The sequence below is a fragment of the Macaca thibetana genome, chromosome 3 (assembly GCF_024542745.1).
Source record: "Macaca thibetana thibetana isolate TM-01 chromosome 3, ASM2454274v1, whole genome shotgun sequence".
NCBI classification, from domain to species: domain Eukaryota; kingdom Metazoa; phylum Chordata; class Mammalia; order Primates; family Cercopithecidae; genus Macaca; species Macaca thibetana.
The window spans coordinates 15,493,210-15,512,052 of record NC_065580.1 but is presented as its reverse complement, the minus strand read 5'-3'; the positions used below and the strand labels follow the sequence as shown (position 1 = coordinate 15,512,052).

Sequence of the window (18,843 nt, the reverse complement as noted above, 5' to 3'; positions counted from 1 at the left end):
GACTCACAGCAAGAACTCTCTCATCACCAAGGGGATGGCACTAAGCCACACTATTCATGAGAGATCTGCCCTCATGAACCAACATCTCCCACTGGGCACCACCTCCAACACTGGGGATCACATTTTAAGGTGAGATTTGGAGGAGACAAACATTCAAACCATATCAAAAAACTATTCTTTTTAAACTCTTCAAAAAAACATTGAAGTGGAAGGAACACTTGCAGACCCATTTTACAAGCCAGCATTACCCTCATACTGAAGCCAGACAAGGACAGTACAAGAAAAGAAAATTGTAGGCCAATATTCCTGATAAACATAGGTGTAAAAATCCTCAACAAAATACTATAAACTTAATTCAACAGCACACTAAAAATATCATTTACCATAAACAAGTGTGATTTATCCCCGGGATGCAAGGATGGTCCAACATATGCAAATCAGTGAACATAATTCACCATATTAACAAAATGAAGGACAAAAACCATATGATCATCTCAATAGATGTAGAAAATTTGAGAAAATTCAATATTCGTCATGATTCTCAACAGGTATGGAAGGAATATACCACAACACAATAAAGGCCATATATGACAAGCCCACAGCTAACATCATACTCAAGGTGAAAAGTTGAAAGCTTTCCCCCTAATATCAGGAATAAGACAATAATGCCCACTCTCACCACTTTTTTTCAACATAGTACTGGAAGTCCTAGCCAGAGCAATTAGCCAAGAGACAGAAATAAAGGGGATCCTAATATGAAAGGGAGAAATAAAATTGTCTCTGTTTGTTTATATAATCTTACATATAGAAAACTCTATAGAGATTCCACCAAAAAATTGTTAGAACTGATAAGCAATATCAGTAAAGTTGCAAGATACAAAATTAATATACAAAAATCAGTAGCATTCTTGTACACTAACAGTGAACTATCTGAAAAAGAAATTAAGAAAACAATCCCATTTATAGTAGCAACAACAAAAACAACAAAAAAATAATTAGGTGTAAATTTTAAAACATTGGTTAAATGAGGTAAAAGATCTCTATACTGAAAACTGTAAAACACTAATAAAAGAAATTGAGGCCGGGCGTGGTGGCTCAAGCCTGTAATCCCAGCACTTTGGGAGGCTGAGATGGATGGATCACGAGGTCAGGAGACTGATACCATCCTGGCTAACACGGTGAAAGCCCATCTCTACTAAAAAATACAAAAAACTAGCTGGGCGAGGTGGCGGGCGCCTGTAGTCCCAGCTACTCAGGAGGCTGAAGCAGGAGAACGGCGTGAACCCGGGAGGCAGAGCTTGCAGTGAGTTGAGATCCGGCCACTGCACTCCAACCTGGGCAACAGAGCGAGACTCCGTCTCAAAAACAAAAAAAAAAAAAGGAAATTGAAAATGACTCAAATAAATGGAAAGTTGTCCCATGAAAGAATTAATATCATTAAAATGTCCATACTATCCAAAGCAATTTACAAATTCAATGCAATCTCTATCAAAATTCCAGTGTCATTTTTCACAGAAATAGAAAAAAAATTCCTAAACTTGTATAGAACCATTAAAACAAACCCAGATAGCAAAACAATCATGAGCAAAAAGAACAAAGCTGGAGGTATCACACTTCTTGACATCAAAACATGCTAGGAAGCTATGGTAATCAAAAGAGCATAATGTTGGCATAAAAACAGACACAGTGACCAACACAGCATGATTCAGAACTCAGAAATAAACTCACACATTTACAGACAATTGCTTTTTTAAAAAATTTAAGAACAGGGTCTTACTACATTGCCCAGGCTGGCCTCGAACTCTTGGGCTCAAGAGATCCTCTCGCCTCAGCCTCCCATGTAGCCGAGACTATAGTCACGAGCCACCATTTGTGGCTAACTTCCTTTTTGCTTAAGGTGCCTAGAACAAACAAAGGAGAAAAGATAAGTTCTTCAAAAGATGGTGTTGGAACACTGGATATTCACAAACAGAAGAATAAAATTGGATTATTACCTTACACCATATACAAAAATTAATACAAAATATATTAAAGACTTAAATATAGGGCCTGAAACTATAAAACTACTAGAAGAAAACATAGAGAAAAACCTCCACAACATCAGCCTGGGCAACAGTTTTTTGGATATGACCCCAAAAGCACAGGCAACGCAAGCAAAAATAGACAAATGGGATTGCAGCAAACTAAATAGCTTTTGAACAGCAAAGAAAACAATTAGAGTGAAAAGACAACTCACAGTGTGGGAGGAAATACTTGCAAACCACACATCTGATAAGGGGTTAATATTCAGGCTATATAAGGAACTCACACAACTCAAAAGCAGGAAAACAAATAACGTGAGTTAAAAATGGGCAAAGAATCTGAGTAGATATTTCTCAAAAGAAGACATACAAATGGCCAACAGATATGTATAAAATAAATGTGGCCGGGTGCAGTGGCTCACACCTGTAATCCCAGCACTTTGGGAGGCGGAGGTGGGCGGATCACGAGGTCAAGAGATCGAGGCCATCCTGGCCAACACGGTGAAACCCCATCTCTACTAAAACTATGAAAATTAACTGGGCATGGTGGCACACGCCTGTAGTCCCAGCTACTCGGGAGGCTGAGGCAGGAGAATTCCCTGAACCCAGGAGGCGGAGGTTGCAGTGAGCCGACATGGCGCCACTGCACTCCAGCCTAGCAAAAGAGCAAGACTCCGTCTCAAAAAAATAAAAATAACTAAATACATTCTCAACATCACTAAATATTAGAGAAATGCAAATTAAAACCACAATGAGACAGTACCTCACACTATTAGAATAGCTATTATCAAAAAGATGAAAAACAAGTGTTGGTGCGGATGTGGAGAAGAGGGGACCCTTGCACACTATTGGTGGGAATGTAAATTAGTACAGCCATTATAGAAAACAGCATGGAGGTGTTTTGAGAGCTCCAGCCAAACTGGTGTTCCAGTACCAGAGTGGCTAGCAACACTGCCCCTAACAGGAAATGAAGGGGAACTGGATAGGGATGTTTACCATGTCCTTTCACAGGATATTTCTTTTAACCAGGGGGTGGACTAATGCCTAGTTTTCAGCCTGGGTTCAGGGGATCCCTCACACAGAACTCTCTTTTATACTGGCAGACACTCTTGTGACCCTTGTCTGACCCATGCCCAGTTTATGCCTGCCTGGCGATCAGTCTGGTGCTGGGAACCTGACCTTGTGTTCTCCTCAGCATCTCAGGGAAAACCCAACTTGGGGCATATCCTCCTAGTCCTTCAGAGGGGAGGCACAAATTCAATGCACCACCAAAATAGGAAACAAGGTCAGCAATTTTTGCTTACAGATATTGGGCAAGGAGATGCAATGAATGAAAAGGGCAATCCTCCATCCCTGGGTCGAGAGGCAGGAAGGAAGAGTTAGGCAGAGAGAGAGAAGCCCATGGCAACTAGCTGTATATATGAGGACTAGGATTGGGGGCACTTTAAATTCACTGGAAAATGCCTGAATGGCCCATTTAAAGGAAGCAGTAAGAAAGGAGAGAGCCCAGTCTTCTAGGCCGGATAGATGTCTCTGAATTCTTATCTCTGGCCACCAGCTTGAGCCATTTGGATGTGAGGTGGAACTAGAAATTCTGTCTGGGATTACAGGCATATGCCACCACGCCCAGCTAATTTTTGTATTTTTTAGTAAAGACAGGGTTTCACCATGGTAGTCAGGCTGGTCTCAAACTCCTGACCTCATGCTCCGCCCGCCTTGGCCTCCCAAAGTGCTTGAGCCATTTGGCTCAAGCAGACTGAGTTCTCCTTCTGGTGTGAGAAACTTAAACTTGTATTCAAAATCAATGCCAAGGCAACATAAAATAGAACTCACTACAGGAGGGGAAATGAGAAGATACTGTAGAAAAGAGTACAAGGTTTCTATTAGAAAAAAAAAGGAATATGTTTTTGAGATCTATTGCTCAGCATGGTGACTATAGTTAATGCACATTTCAAAATTGCTCAGAGTAAATTTCAAATATCTCATCACAAAAAATAATCAGTGAGGTGGTGGATATGTTAATTAGCTTGACTTATACTAATTAGCTTGACTTATACATTTATACCTACATCAAAACATCACCTTGTACCCCATAAATTTATATAATTATAATTTGTCAATTAAAAATAATAATGACTTCATAGTATATCATGCCACAGGTGGAAACCATGTTTATATCTAAATTCTTAAAACTGCTGGATCAAAGGGTGCATTTGTAAAACAGAAGACATCACTAAACTGCCCTCTGCAGAAGCTGTACCAATTTACACTCCCACTGGTTAAATAAAAGAATGATTTTCCATGACTCCGTGCCAACACTGAGTCATCAAACATTTTGAGTTTTGTCAACTTGATAGACAAAAGCATATCATAGTGTAGTTTTAACTGACAATTACCGTAAGTATATAAAGTGTCTTAAAATGTTTAGTATTTGTAAACCATCTATACGTCCATTTTCATGTATGTTTTCTTCATCTTCCCATTTTTTTCCATTGGGCTTCTGTTCTTTTAATGTATCGATTTTTAGCTCTTTCTACAGTAGAATAATTAAAATTAGCTTTTTTGATTATGAAATAAGCACAGATATTTTTCCCAGTTATGTTTTTGACTCATTGGATTTTGCCAAGTAGATTTTTAAAAATTGTATGTAATTGAATTTATCAATCTTTTAAGGTTTCTGTAATGGTATTACAGTTAACAAGACTATCTCTGCTCTTAGATGTTTTAAAAGTTTTTCCATAAGTTCTTGAGGCATTTTATTGGCTTCCTCTTTTAACATTTAGATATTTGATCCATTTAGAGGTGTTCCATGTGTAAGATGTGAGGTATGGATCCAAATACATTTTTGGGCCAGGCACGGTGGCTCATGCCTGTAATCCCAGCACTTTGGGAGGCGAAGTCAGGCGGAGCATGAAGTTAGGAGTTCGAAACCAGCCTGACTACCATGGTGAAACCCTGTCTTTATTAAAAAATACAAAAATTAACTGGGCGTGGTGGCATGTGCCTGTAATCCCAGCTACTCAGGAGACTGAGGCAGGAGAACCGCTTGAACCTGGGAGGCGGAGGTTGCAGTGAGCCGAGATCATGCCACTGCACTCCAGACTGGGCGACAGATCAAGACTCCATCACAAAAAACACAAACAAACAAACAAACAACAACAACAAAAAGCCCTCAGTTGCCCCAATATCATTTATTGAATAGTCAATTTTTTGTTTATTTGAAAAGGCAACTTATTTAAAGCTTTCCAGTATCAATTATTTAATTCCAAATGACATGATTAAAGCGCTATTTACTGAGCTTTCAAATGTAGATAATACCACTGGCTCATCTACGAAAGATGAGAATTTGGATCGCATACACCATCCCTCCTCTGCCTCCTCCAATGTTTGATAATTATATAATGTTTTGTTCCTCTGCTTAGTGCTTTTCCCACTTCAAATAATTTACTTATTCCACTATTTCTTGTTTCAATAGCTCTAATCAGTATCTAGAGTAAAATTAAGTGAGCAGGAGGCTATTGACCTGAGACAGTCTCCATGCTTTGAATTCCTATGAAACAAAATGCAACCTAACTTAGTATGTAAACAAACTGAAACCTAACTTCGGAATTTCATTTGTATAACAGACAATCAGGTCTTCACCAATTACAAGCAGCCAAGCATCAGCTAAGTGGAAGCAGCCAACTAACTGGCTCATGTTTAAATCAAGCAAAACACTTAGCTACAACAAATCAAAGTTAGCTAAAACAAATCAGACTATTTCTGTACTTTACTTTCCTGTTCTGCTTATAAACACCCATTGCCTACAGTTGCAGAGCTCTCAGAACCACTTCTGGTTCTGAGTACTGCCTGATTCATGAATCATTCTTTACTCAAATGAACTAGAAGAAAACCCAGGTAGTACCATTCAGGACACAGGAATGGGCAAGGACTTCATGTCTAAAACACCAAAAGCAACGGCAGCAAAAGCCAAAATTGACAAATGGGATCTCATTAAACTAAAGAGCTTCTGCACAGCAAAAGAAACTACCATCAGAGTGGACAGGCAACCTACAGAATGGGAGAAAATTTTTGCAATCTACTCATCTGACAAAGGGCTAATATCCAGAACCTACAAAGAACTCAAACAAATTTACAAGAAAAAAACAAACAACCCCATCAAAAAGTGGGCAAAGGATATGAACAGACATTTCTCAAAAGAAGACATTCATACAGCCAACAGACACATGAAAAAATGCTCATCATCACTGGCCATCAGAGAAATGCAAATCAAAACCACAATGAGATACCATCTCACACCAGTTAGAATGGTGATCATTAAAAAGTCAGGAAACAACAGGTGCTGGAGAGGATGTGGAGAAATAGGAACACTTTTACACTGTTGGTGGGATTGTAAACTAGTTCAACCATTATGGAAAACAGTATGGCGATTCCTCAAAGATCTAGAACTAGATGTACCATATGACCCAGCCATCCCATTACTGGGTATATACCCAAAGGATTATAAATCATGCTGCTATAAAGACACATGCACACGTATGTTTATTGCGGCACTATTCACAATAGCAAAGACTTGGAATCAACCCAAATGTCCATCAGTGACAGACTGGATTAAGAAAATGTGGCACATATACACCATGGAATACTATGCAGCCATAAAAAAGGATGAGTTTGTGTCCTTTGTAGGGACATGGATGCAGCTGGAAACCATCATTCTTAGCAAACTATCACAAGAACAGAAAACCAAACACCGCATGTTCTCACTCATAGGTGGGAACTGAACAATGAGATCACTTGGACTCGGGAAGGGGAACATCACACATGGGGCCTATCATGGGGGGGGGAGGGGGGAGGGATTGCATTGGGAGTTATACCTGATGTAAATGACGAGTTGATGGGTGCTGACGAGTTGATGGGTGCAGCACACCAACATGGCACAAGTATACATATGTAACAAACCTGCATGTTATGCACATGTACCCTAGAACTTAAAGTATAATAATAATAATAATAAAACCTTCCATGAGATTGTCATATGTTTATAATAAAGTTAGATTTTTCATATAAAAAAATAAAAATAAAAATAAATTGTCTGAGGTTTTTCTTTTAACACTAAGTACCCCTCTCAGCAATAGGAAGATAATAGCCCATAGAAGTGAATATTTTTTTCTTTTTGTTGTCTCTACTCCGTAGTATTCTCAACAGGGCCCAAACTAAAAAAATAATAATAATAATAACAACAGTAATAGTGTGTGGAGATAGACTGTAAGAATGCAGATCAATGTTTTACTATTCTGTGATTCTTAAAGTAAATATCTATGAGTCCATACTCACATAAATAACTGACTGAATAAATAAATAAATAGAAAGTAGGGACAATTCTCCTGTCAGAAGAATTCCAATTAATAAATGTAAAAAATTAAGGAAATAGAGAATCACCATTAGAATACATGCTGCAGGCAAGATCCACTGAAGAACAATAAAACTGAGGGGTGAAAGTTTAGGGAGCAACTGGATATTTGCATAGCCTCAAAGTATCTCCCCAAATATTTATTAGTTACCATGGTGGTGTTAACGTATATCCATACCTTCTTTAATATTCTTCCCTCCAGTGGATGGACTTAATCTACTCAACCATCACTCCCAGGGTGGGCCGCACTTAGTGACTCCCTTCCAAAAACCAGGGTTTGGATGGGGAAAAATAGTGACTTTACAGTGGAGAAATTTGCCAGTTGCTCCACCATAATCAGGTGGCCAAGGTAAACATCACCAGTGATGAGTCATGTTGATATCCTGTACCTCATGACATGATTCAAGAAGGGCACCTTACCTTTGTGGCAATCTTCCCAAAAGTCCACAACCTTAGTCTTATTCTGAGGAAATATCAGACAAACCCAAATGAAGGGACATGCTATAAAATAGCTGATCAACACTCTTCACAAGTGTCAAAGTCATGAAACACTAGAAAAGGCCAAGAAACTTTCATAGATACGAGAAGAATAAAGAGACATGACAACAAAATTCTGTGTGGTATGCTGGACTAGATCCTGGAACAGAAAAAGAACATTAGTGAAAAAACTGGTGAAATCTGAGTAAAATCTGTAGTTCAGTTAATAGTAACGTACCAGGCTGGGAGCAGTAGCTCATGCCTGTAATCCCAGCACTTTGGGAGGCTGAGGCAGGGGGATCATGAGGTCAGGACTTGGATACCAGCCTGTCCAATATGGTGAAACCCCGTCTCTACTAAAAAATACAAAAAATTAGCTGAGCGTGGTGGCACACACCTGTAGTCCCAGCTACTCAGGAGACTGAGGCAGGAGAATCGCTTGAACCTGGGAGCCAGAGGTTGCAGGCAGCCAAGATTGTGCCACTGCACTCCAGCCTGGGTAACAGAGTGAGACTCCGTCACAAAAAAAAAAAAAAAAAAAAAAGTAATGTACCTAATGTACCAATGTTAATGTATTTATTGGTTTTTATCATTATACCATACTTATGTAAGACTTTCACATTAGGTAAAGCTGGATGAGGGGTATTCAGAAACCTTGTACTATCTTTACAAGTCTTCACGAAATCTAAAATATTTCCAAATATAAAAAGCTTTTTAAAATAAGCGATTGATCTACCTTTGAAATGAAACCTTAAATTACCATGCTGAATTAGCTCTTGGACACTTTAAAATTATGATTACTGGATAAAAACAAAAATGTAGCTGGGCATGGTGGCTGATGCCTGTAATCCTAGCACTTTGGGAGGCCGAGGTGGGAGCATCACTTGAGCCCAGGAATTCAAGACCAGACTGGAAAGCATGGTGAAACCCTGTCTCTACAAAAAAACACAAAAATTAGCTGGGTGTGGTGGCATACACCTGTAGTCCCTGCTACTCAGGAGGCCGAGGTGGGAGAATTGCTTGAGCTTGGAGGGCAGAGGTTGCAGTAAGCCAAAATTGCACCACTGCATTTCAGTCTGAGCGACAGAGTGAGATCACGTCTCAAAAAAAAAAAAAAAAAAAAAAAAAGGTGGATTGTGGTGGCTCACATCTGTAATCCCAGCACTTTGGAAGGCCAAAATGGGTGGATCACCTGAGGTCAGGAGTTCAAGACCAGCCTGGCCAACATAGTGAAAGTCCATCTCTACTAAAAACACAAAAAGTTAGCTGGGCGTGGTGGTGGCCACCTGTAATCCCAGCTACTTGGGAGGCTGAGGCAGAGAGAATTACTTGAACCTGGGAGGTAGAGGTTAAAGTGAGCTGAGATTGTGCTACTGCACTCCAGCCTGGGCAACAGAGCAAGACTCCATCTCAAAAAAAAAAAAAAAGTTTAGTTTCAGTGATTGTCAAACAATTAGTTTACTCTGCAAGTAGGTAATGATAACATCATTTTTCATTCCATTTTGCATGCTCTTCTCCATGTAGGGGTTTACCTTGTATCTCTGTATTCTGATAGCCTGGAGTTGTTTTCCTTATTGATACAAATGAAAAGTGAAATCTTTATATGTTTTCCAACTTATTAAATTAGTAATGTTAAAGATAATTTTAACAAAGTTAAATGGAATTATTTTAAAATTCTGTTTCTTTGCAGTAAATGTAATCCCAATATAAGACAATATGACTCACATATTTGTGAAAACGAATAGGGCCAATCGTTCCCATTATCACTACAATTATCTATGGTGAGGCCTCTCCATCTTCTACCAGTCCCTCTTTTTTTCACTCACTCAAAATATATGTATCAATGGTCAAATGTGTCCCAGACATTGTGCAAATCAATAAAGGTAACACAAGAAAATGTGTACTCTGAGAACTTCTTATTCTGCCCCAGTTCAGGAGATTCATGCAACTGCCAAGTAACAATAATAAGAGCTAGCAGTTATTGGAGTACCTCAATCCTCACAACTCGTCATAAGGCCGGTGTTATCATTAGATATTCCCCATGTGTATGCAGGATGAGGAAATAGGTTCAGAGAGGTCAAGTGGCTCACCCAAGGGGCACAGCTAAGTGAAAGGCACTATAGGCATCTCAAACTATCTCCTTCCCAAAGATTTCACTGCAGAGCAGGACAGTCACCCTGACACCAGCCCAATGGGTTCATCTTGCCCATTACCCAGATAGAGCTGATTTATCAAGACAAGGGAATTGCAATAGAGAAAGAGTTTAATACATATAGAGCCTGCTAAACAGGAGACCAGAATTTTACTATTACTCAAATTAACCTTTCAAAATTCGGAGGCAGAGGCTAAGGGGCTTTGTGGGTTTTTTTGTTTTTGTTTTTTCTTTTGAGATGGAGTCTTGTTCTGTCACCCAGGCTGGAGTGCAATGGCATGATCTTGGCTCACTGCAACCTCTGCCTCCCGGATTCAAGCAATTCTCCTGACTCAGCCTCCCGAGTAACTGGGATTACAGGCACATGCCACCATGCCCGGCTAATTTTTGCATTTTTAGTACAGACAAGGTTTCACCATGTGGGCCAGAATGGTCTTGAACTCCTGACCTCAAGTGATCCACCCGCCTCAGCCTCCCAAAGTGCTGGGATTACAGGCGTGAGCCACCATGCCCCCCGGCCAGTTTTTTAACAATAGTTTGGTGGGCAAGGGGCTAGAGAACGGGTGCTGCTGATTGGTTGGGGATGCAATCACAGGGGTGTGGAAAACCGTCCTCAGTGCACTGAGTTGCATCTGGATGAGGGCCACAGAGGAGTCACTGATCCAGGTAGAGTCATCCTGTCATCAGAAATGGAAAAGTCTGAGAAGGTATCTTCAAAGGCCAGTCTTAGGTTCGACAAAAGTGGTTATTTACAGGGATAACTGGGGAAGTTGCAGAGCTTGTGACCTCTGGAACAATGTCTGGTAATTGTAATTCCTACATCTTAGCAGAATTCAGGCCCCTCTCATAATCCTAAACTTGTTGGACTTTTATTAGTTTTATAAAACTGCTTTAGTTTGGGGAAGGGCTATTATCATTTAAACTATATACTAAATTTCTCCCTATATTGGCTCGTCCCATGCTCAGGAATGACCAAGGGCAGTTTGGAGGTTAAAGGCACGATGGAGTTGGTGAATTCAGATGTTTCACCTTGGTAATTTCCTCACTGTTAAAATTTTTGCAAAGGCGGTTGCAGCGCCTCTTGTCTACACCTGCGCGCTCCCCGAGGGGTCCCTACCCACCCCACCCCTGGCTGGGGGCCGTAGGCTGGCCCCGCCCCGCTGCGCCTGAGGGGGGCCTCTGCCAGGGCAGTTTCTCTCTGAGGCTGCGCGCTAAGGCGGTGGGCGGTCCCGGGCAGGTCCAGAAGCCGGGCTGCCTGTGCCAAGTTCCGGGGAGCTAGCTGCCGCCGCTCTTCCGGAGCCTGCAGCATGGGGCCCCTGCTGCGCACCGTGGAGCTCTTCTATGACGTGCTGTCCCCCTACTCCTGGCTGGGCTTCGAGGTGACGCTGGGGTGGCCGCCTCGGCGGGGCCTGGGGTATGAGGGCGGAGGGAAAAATGAGCGCAGGGCACAGGGACAGAGGTCTCGTGAAACTCCTGGCGCCGCCCACGGGGTTAGGGCAAGCAGGGAGAGCTCCAGGGCTGAAGGTCACTTAGTGCTTTTAAACGGAATGGAGTCGCTGGCTCCAACCCGAGCCTTTATATCCCGACTGCAGTTTCCCACGGTGGTGGAAAGAGGGGCGGCTCCAAACATTCGGGGAGAAATGCAGAACATGCCCACCTCTTAGCCCAACGATGGCAGTTTTGGGGAAAACTGGCCACAGGAGCGAAGATCCTGGAATAGATTTCTGGTAGAGGGGAGAGTTTTGTCGATTTCAAACCAAACAATGTAGGGTGTCCGCATAACCTCTGTTCTGCACTTAGCGGCTCCCTTACCTTTCCCTCGGCTCTTTCACTTTTCCATCTTGCACACTGGCAATCGTTCTTGACCTCTGCCCGCAGGTCCTTTGCCGGTATCAGAATATCTGGAACATCAACCTGCAGTTGCGGCCCAGCCTCATAGGAGGGATCATGAAAGACAGTGGTAGGAAGGGAGGGTCGGGGCAAGGGTGATTTCAGTGGCCCAAGAGAGCCGACCCCAGCGGGTCCTTATATGGGCACTGGCAGCTAGAAAGCTACCCTCTGCCCCGTCTCTACTAAAAATACAGAATTAGCCGGGCGTGGTGGCGCATGCCTGTAAACCACAGCTATTTGGGAGGCTGAGGTGGGAGAATCGTTTGAACCCAAGAGGCGGAGGTTGCGGTGAGCTGAGATCGCGCCATTGCACTCCAGCCTGGGCAACAAGAGCAAAACAACGAGAAAAAAAAAAAGAGACAAGAAAAAAGAAAGCTGCCCTCTGCCCAAAACCCAGGTCGAGGTCCCCAAACCTGGGACCCTTAGGCCTTTTCTCACTTAACGTGCCCAACCTTCTCCTGGCAGGAAACAAGCCTCCAGGTCTGCTTCCCCGCAAAGGACAATACATGGCAAATGACATAAAGCTCCTGAGACACCATTTCCAGATTCCCATCCAGTTCCCCAAGGATTTCTTTTCTGTGATTATTGAAAAAGGTGAAGAGAGTGGGATGCAGACAGGGTATCCAGTGAAGAACAGAGAAGTGGGAGATTGCGGGATTGATAGGATGGAGGGGCTGCAGGAGACTAAAGCAAGTGAAGCCTGCCTTGGGAAACCTCAGGATCAGCCTTGAGGGAGCTGAAGGTTGCCGGGCATGAAAGGGAAGAAGAGCAGGCAAATAGGTCATGGGAACCTTGGGTGAGAGGCTGAGGGCAGAGGAGCTCTGGGGGATGTCAGAAGCAAGGAAGAGCTAGTCCTCCACCAGGAAAGCAGCAAGAGGAGCCCTGCCTCTGGGTGCCTTTGCCCCACAGGAAGTTTGTCTGCCATGCGTTTCCTCACTGCGGTGAGCTTAGAGCATCCAGAGATGCTGGAGAAAGTGTCCCGGGAGCTGTGGATGCGCGTCTGGTCAAGGGTGAGTGTGGGGCTCTGGGAATCCTCTGTGAGGACCTTCGATGACTTTCTGACCTTCCCCAGAAATGTTTTCAGGGTCATGATCCTGCCCTCCCCACTACCCCAGAGGATCTACTGTCCTCCAGTCACACCCCTCTCCTTCTGAGAGGCACTGCTTCCTGCTGAGTGTTCTCTTCTTCCTAGGATGAAGACATCACCCAGCCCCAGAGCATCCTGGCGGTGAGTGTCCTGGCTCCACCTCAACTGTACTCAGAGAGAATCGGAGAGCAGTTGGCGGTTGGGGGTAAAGAATACAATAGGTCTCTTATTGCATGGAAAAGGTTATAATTACTGGGGAAGAAAGGATGTCTGTGATTCAGGGGACAAATTACTGAAAAGTCAGAACTAAGGATCCTCAAAAGGATATCTCAAAGTTGAAAGGGGAAGTGCAAAAGGGACAACATATCTGTAGAATTTATTTGCTGAAAGACATCAATGAGAGAAAAATTGCTTAGTGTCGGAACCCCTGGACGGGGAGGGATGTAGTATTCACAAGTCTCCACAAACTCCAACACAAACCTCACCAACACATCCAGAGTGGAAGACAGGAGACTTTTTCCAAGAGGCTTTAAAAAGACAAAAAGAGATAACTGACTAATGCCACGGTATATAGAAGCCTGAGTGAGAACAAATGGAAATAGCTCAAAACATTGACCAGTGAGCCACAGATAAGTAAGTTTGTCTTCAGGATTAAATTAGGAAATTCAAAACAGTATTATTCCTCTGGCTTACAAAAAAATAGTTGAAACCTATTCAAATGTAATATATCAAGTGGCAAATCACACAAAAGTTAAATGTATAAGGAATGGCAAATATATCTTCTACAGTCTATATTCCTGCAAAGTACATGTGTAATTTTTAGCTTGCTTTTTTACTTCATATTTAATAATCATTTTCCGTGCTTTTTTTTTTTTTTTTTTTTTTTTTGAGACAGGGTCTAGCTCTGTCACCCAGGCTGGACTGCAGTGGCGCAACCTCGGCTCACTGCAACCTTTGCCTCCTGGGCTCAAGCGATCTTCCCACCTCAGCCTCCCGAGTAGCTGGGACTACAGGCACACACTACCATGCCCGGCTAACTTTTTTATTTTTTGGAGAGAAGGGGTTTTACCATGTTGCCCAGGCTGGTCTTAAACTCCTGAGCTCAAGAGAGCTGTCTGCCTCCACCTCCTAAAGTGCTGTGTTTATAGGAATGAGCCACTGTGCCTGGACTCCATGCAGTTTTTAACTCTTTGAAAGTATAGTTCTTTGTTTCTATAGAGGTTCTATTGAGTGGACTTATTTTTGTTTTACTTAAACATTTTTCTGTAAACATCTTGTGTGGTACATAATTCTCTAATTTAACCAAGTCAAAGACAGTGTCTCATTAGGACAGGCTACATGAATTCCTGGGTCGCACTTCTGATCTAGGAAGTCAAGATGCAGTGGTTCTCAATCTTGGCTGTGAATTAAAATCGCCTGGAGTACCTTGGAGCTAACCCTTTCCCCCTGGAATTGTGATGTAATTGTTCTTGTTCTTTTTTTCTTTTTTGAGACAATGTCCTGCTTTGTCACCCAGGCTGGAGTGCAGTGGCATGATCATGGCTCACTGCAGACTCAACCTCTTGGGCTCAAGTGATCTCCCATCTCAGCCTTATGAGTAGCTGGGACTTCAAGCATGTGCCACCATGCCTAATTTTTTTTTAAATTTTTTTGTAGAGATGGGGGTTTCACTGTGTTGCCCAGGCTGGTCTCAAACTCCTGAGCTGAAGCAGTCTCCTGCCTCAGTCTCCCAAAGTGCTGGAATTACAGGCATAAGCCACAGTGCTTGGCTCTAGTTCTAAGGGATGACCTCACGTGGAGATTTTTTAAAGCTCCTCAGGAGTTTCAAATGGGCAGCCAAGGTTAAGAACCACCTATCCCAAACTATACCCAAACCACAAACTGAAGCCTTCGTCTTTGTCTTGAAGCCAGGTAGGTGGCTCCAGCCATGTGCCTTGTTACAAGGTCCTCAGGAAGTTCCACTGGAATTAGAGCCTAGCTCTTGATTCGAAAAAAGCATGAGATACTCAGGAACTCTGAGAAAGAACTCTGAGGAAGAAAAGAGCCCTGGACTTGAATTCTAGAGACCTCAATATTAGTGTTGGCTCTGCTACCAACATGCTCTGTAACTCTGAGCAAGTAATGTATCACCTCTGGATTCAGGCTCTTCATTTGTGAAATAAAGAGGTCTATCTAGCTGGTCTCTAAGATGTCCCCTGGTGTTAATTTCTGTGATTGACTCTGTGCCATCTACCTTTTCCACCCATCTCAAGATTTGGGAGAAAGGAAATAGTTCCTCTTGGCAAGGACAGATCTCCACTTGTGGGTGGGTAAGGGCATTGCCAGGAAAACTTGGGGGCAGAAAATAAAAAGACCAGAGTTTTCCTCTGAGATCCCCATCCAATATCATGCAGCCACAGTTGTATTCCCTACTATATTCCCTTAGGCTGCAGAGAAGGCTGGCATGTCTGCAGAACAAGCCCAGGGGCTTCTGGAAAAGATCTCAACGCCAAAGGTGAAGAACCAGCTGAAGGAGACCACTGAGGCAGCCTGCAGATACGGGGTGAGCAGCTCTTTATGTGTGTTCCCAGCCCCCATCCTGAAGATGGAGACTTGAGAATCTCTAGGTGTGAGTCCCCATGCTTCTGTGCAAAAGCTCGCTTTCCAAGTGTTCTCCTTAATGCTCTTAGACAACCCTCATCTTTTCCCTTCTTTTCCTTGGGCTCAGGGAAAGGAAAGGAAGGAGATGGATAGTGAGAGAAAAGACAGCATCTTAGAAACAGGAAGGCACCTGGGGCCATGGAGCCTCTTACACCTCTTTCCTTCTGTGAACTCAGAAAAGTACTGACTCGAAGCCTTCAACCCCCGCCTAATACCTGCTCCTTTGCCTTCCTCCTTGCACTGTAACTGCTTTCTCCAGGCCTTTGGGCTGCCCATCACCGTGGCCCATGTGGATGGCCAAACCCACATGATATTTGGCTCTGACCGGATGGAGCTGCTGGCGTTCCTGCTGGGTAAGTTAAAGATTCAACACTGAGCCGGGTGCAGTGGCTCACGCCTGTAATCCCAGCACTTTGGGAGGCTGAGGCAGGCGGAGCATGAGGTCAGGAGATTGAGACCATCCTGGCCAACATGGTGAAACCTTATCTCTACTAAAAATACAAAAATTAGCCGGACGTGGTGGTGCACGCCTGTAGTCCCAGCTACTCGGGAGGCTGAGGCAGGAAAATCACTTGAACCTGGGAGGTGGAGGTTGCAGTGAGCCAAGATCATGCCACTGCACTCCGGCCTGGGTGACAAAGCAAGACTGTCTCAAAAAATAAAAAGATTCAACACTGAACTGCCTTTAACCCCAGCTCCACCCCTACTATATCAGTTGACTGGAAGGAGGGGCTCAGAGCAAAAAATATTCTTGGTACTTCCAGTAGCAAAGCCTTATGTAGTCCGTGCTGTTCAACGTTGAATGGGCAGGGGCTGTCTTCATCGCCATAAAAGAGAAGGAAGCCTTCTGTACCTTGAAGCCAAGCAAGGGTCTTATTAGAAAACCCCTGGGACCTTGTGGGACCAACTCCTGCTGCCAGCACACCTGAGAACAGTGTGCAGAGTCTGTTATTTCCTTCATCCAGGAGAGAAGTGGATGGGCCCTGTGCCTCCAGCTGTGAATGCCAGACTTTAAGATTGCCCGGAGGAAGCAAACTCTTCGTATAAAAACAGCAGGCCATCTGCTGAACCCCAGCTCCACCATAAGGCACTGGGACTTGGATTTCTCTATCTGATAGAGGTATTTTCTGTGGCCCTGGGAGCTGTCTATCTTTCCCCTACCCCCAAGGACACCAGGAAGGGGTCCACCATTAGTCATGTGGCAACCTTTACTTCTATGCCTCACAAGTGCCTTTCAGAGAGTCCCCACTCTGCTTTCCCACAAAATAAACCTAATGCCCTCAGGCAAAATGTTTCTGTGTCTGTATCTGCCCTGGTGTATTCTCATTCCTGGGGTCACATCCTGCCTCCTCTAGGGATAGGTGAAGGAGAGCTCTTTTGGTACTTCCAGCCAGATCAGCCATCCAGCCCTCCTTGGGGCTGTGGAAGAAGTGAGAATAGTCCCCCATTCTCTCACACAGAAACTCCCCTGGTCTATCAGCAACAGAAAACCAAGCCAGATGGACTTTGCAACTAACCAGTTTGGGATTTACTGTCTTCTGACCAGCCACAGTGACTGAGATGGGGCTGGGACCAGAAGCCCAGTGGGAGTGAACAGCAGAGGGAACCAGAGTCTGGCTGAGCTTGTGCCCAGATATTTAAACTGCATCCAGCCACACCTGCAGGACCAGGGCAAGGCAGTACTGGGAAACTGGCTGGAGTTGCTGGGGATTGGAGAAGTTGCACACCTTTTCATAGATAGCTCCCTTACCCCTCAGTGCAGATTCTGAGAAAACTCCAAGTATAACCCCTGTTCCCTACTACATACATGTAACTTTTCCATTCCCCCAGTAATTGATCCAAAGTCCCTGCCTCTAGCTGTGCCCATTGTGCAACTATCAGAATCCCTTGTTTCAATAGTATTTTGACTTCCTTGAGAATACTCTGTATTTGGAAGCTGAAACCTCACTTGGACCCATTGTTGGGAACCAAGTACAGAGCCTTACATAGACCAGAGAAGTTTCAGGAGTCATGCCACCTTCTCTTCTATCTCTCCCTCTGGGTCTGGCTCTTCCCATACTCCATTTTCCCCTTTTATCTCCCATTACTTTCTGTCTTCCTCTCTCACCTTTCCCATATCTGTAGCATCCTCCAGGATTTAAAATCAACTTTAGCCAGCTTATCTGTGAAGTAATGACAAAAGAACATCTCCAGATTAAGTACTCCTTTTATTTCAAAGGAGTTTCATGTACAACTACTGTAAAATAAAAATATAGGAAGATGTCCAATCTTAAAAATCATAAGGACAAATTGAGACAAAACTAAGCTTCCCAGAGCAGGGTGAGTGGAACCAGTTTTATGAATAAAGATGCTTGTCTCAGCACTATTTGTTGATATCAAAAATTGTGAACAACTTAAACACCTATTAGGAGGAGAATAATAAATCATGACAGATTCAGGAGATAATGTTTTACAGCCATCAAAAATTGTATTTTTTGAGGGCTGGCATGGTGGCTCACACCTATAATGCCAACACTTTGGGAGGCCAAGGCGGGTGGATCACCTGAGGTCAGGAGTTCGAGACCAACCTGGCTAACATGGTAAAACCCTGTTTCTACTAAAAATACAAAAAATTAACCGGGCATGGTGGCACGTGCTGTTAATCCCAGCTACTCGGGAGGCTGAGGCAGGAGAATCGCTTGAACCCGGGAGGCAGAAGTTGTGGTGAGCTGAGATTGTGCCATTGCACTCCAGCTTGGGCAACAAGAGCGAAACTCTGTCTCAAAAATAATAATAATAATTGTATTTGTGAAGAATTGTTAAGAACATTGGAAATTCTTGGGATATAATATTGATTGGAAAAAGATGAAACTATATAGTATGATCTCAATGTCTTGATGAATAAAAACAATACAGAGGACATTATTCTGAGATAAAATATATCAAAATCTTTCCATTTTATTTGTATACTTTTAAAATTTTTCATTCTTTAAAATGTATTCTGATACACAAAATAATAAAAATGAAAAATAAAAAATTTGGCTGGGCTCAGTGGCTCATGCCTGTAATCCCAGCACTTTGGGAAGCCAAGGCAGGTGGATCACTTGAGGTCAGCAGTTTGAGACCAGCCTGACCAACATGGTGAAACCCAGTCTCTACTAAAAATACAAAAATTAAGCTGTTTGTG

The 18,843-nt window shown here is 43.2% G+C and overlaps 1 protein-coding gene and 1 long non-coding RNA gene across 2 annotated transcripts in view; one reads left to right on the top strand and one right to left on the bottom strand.

Moving 5' to 3' along the window:
* Positions 1–983: 983 nt before the first annotated feature.
* Positions 984–18,843, bottom strand: part of LOC126951074 (uncharacterized) — a 32,406-nt gene continuing 14,546 nt past the window's right edge. Inside the window, exon 3 of the long non-coding RNA XR_007724352.1 lies at positions 984–1,901. This is a non-coding gene — a long non-coding RNA (uncharacterized LOC126951074). The remainder of the gene's footprint in view (positions 1,902–18,843) is intronic.
* Positions 11,255–16,967, top strand: GSTK1 (glutathione S-transferase kappa 1). Its single transcript, XM_050784954.1, has 8 exons — positions 11,255–11,439; positions 11,939–12,020; positions 12,416–12,544; positions 12,860–12,960; positions 13,143–13,178; positions 15,463–15,579; positions 15,937–16,030; positions 16,643–16,967. The coding sequence occupies exons 1-8, from the start codon at positions 11,368–11,370 to the stop codon at positions 16,690–16,692; spliced, it is 681 nt and encodes a 226-aa protein (XP_050640911.1). The 5' UTR covers positions 11,255–11,367; the 3' UTR covers positions 16,693–16,967.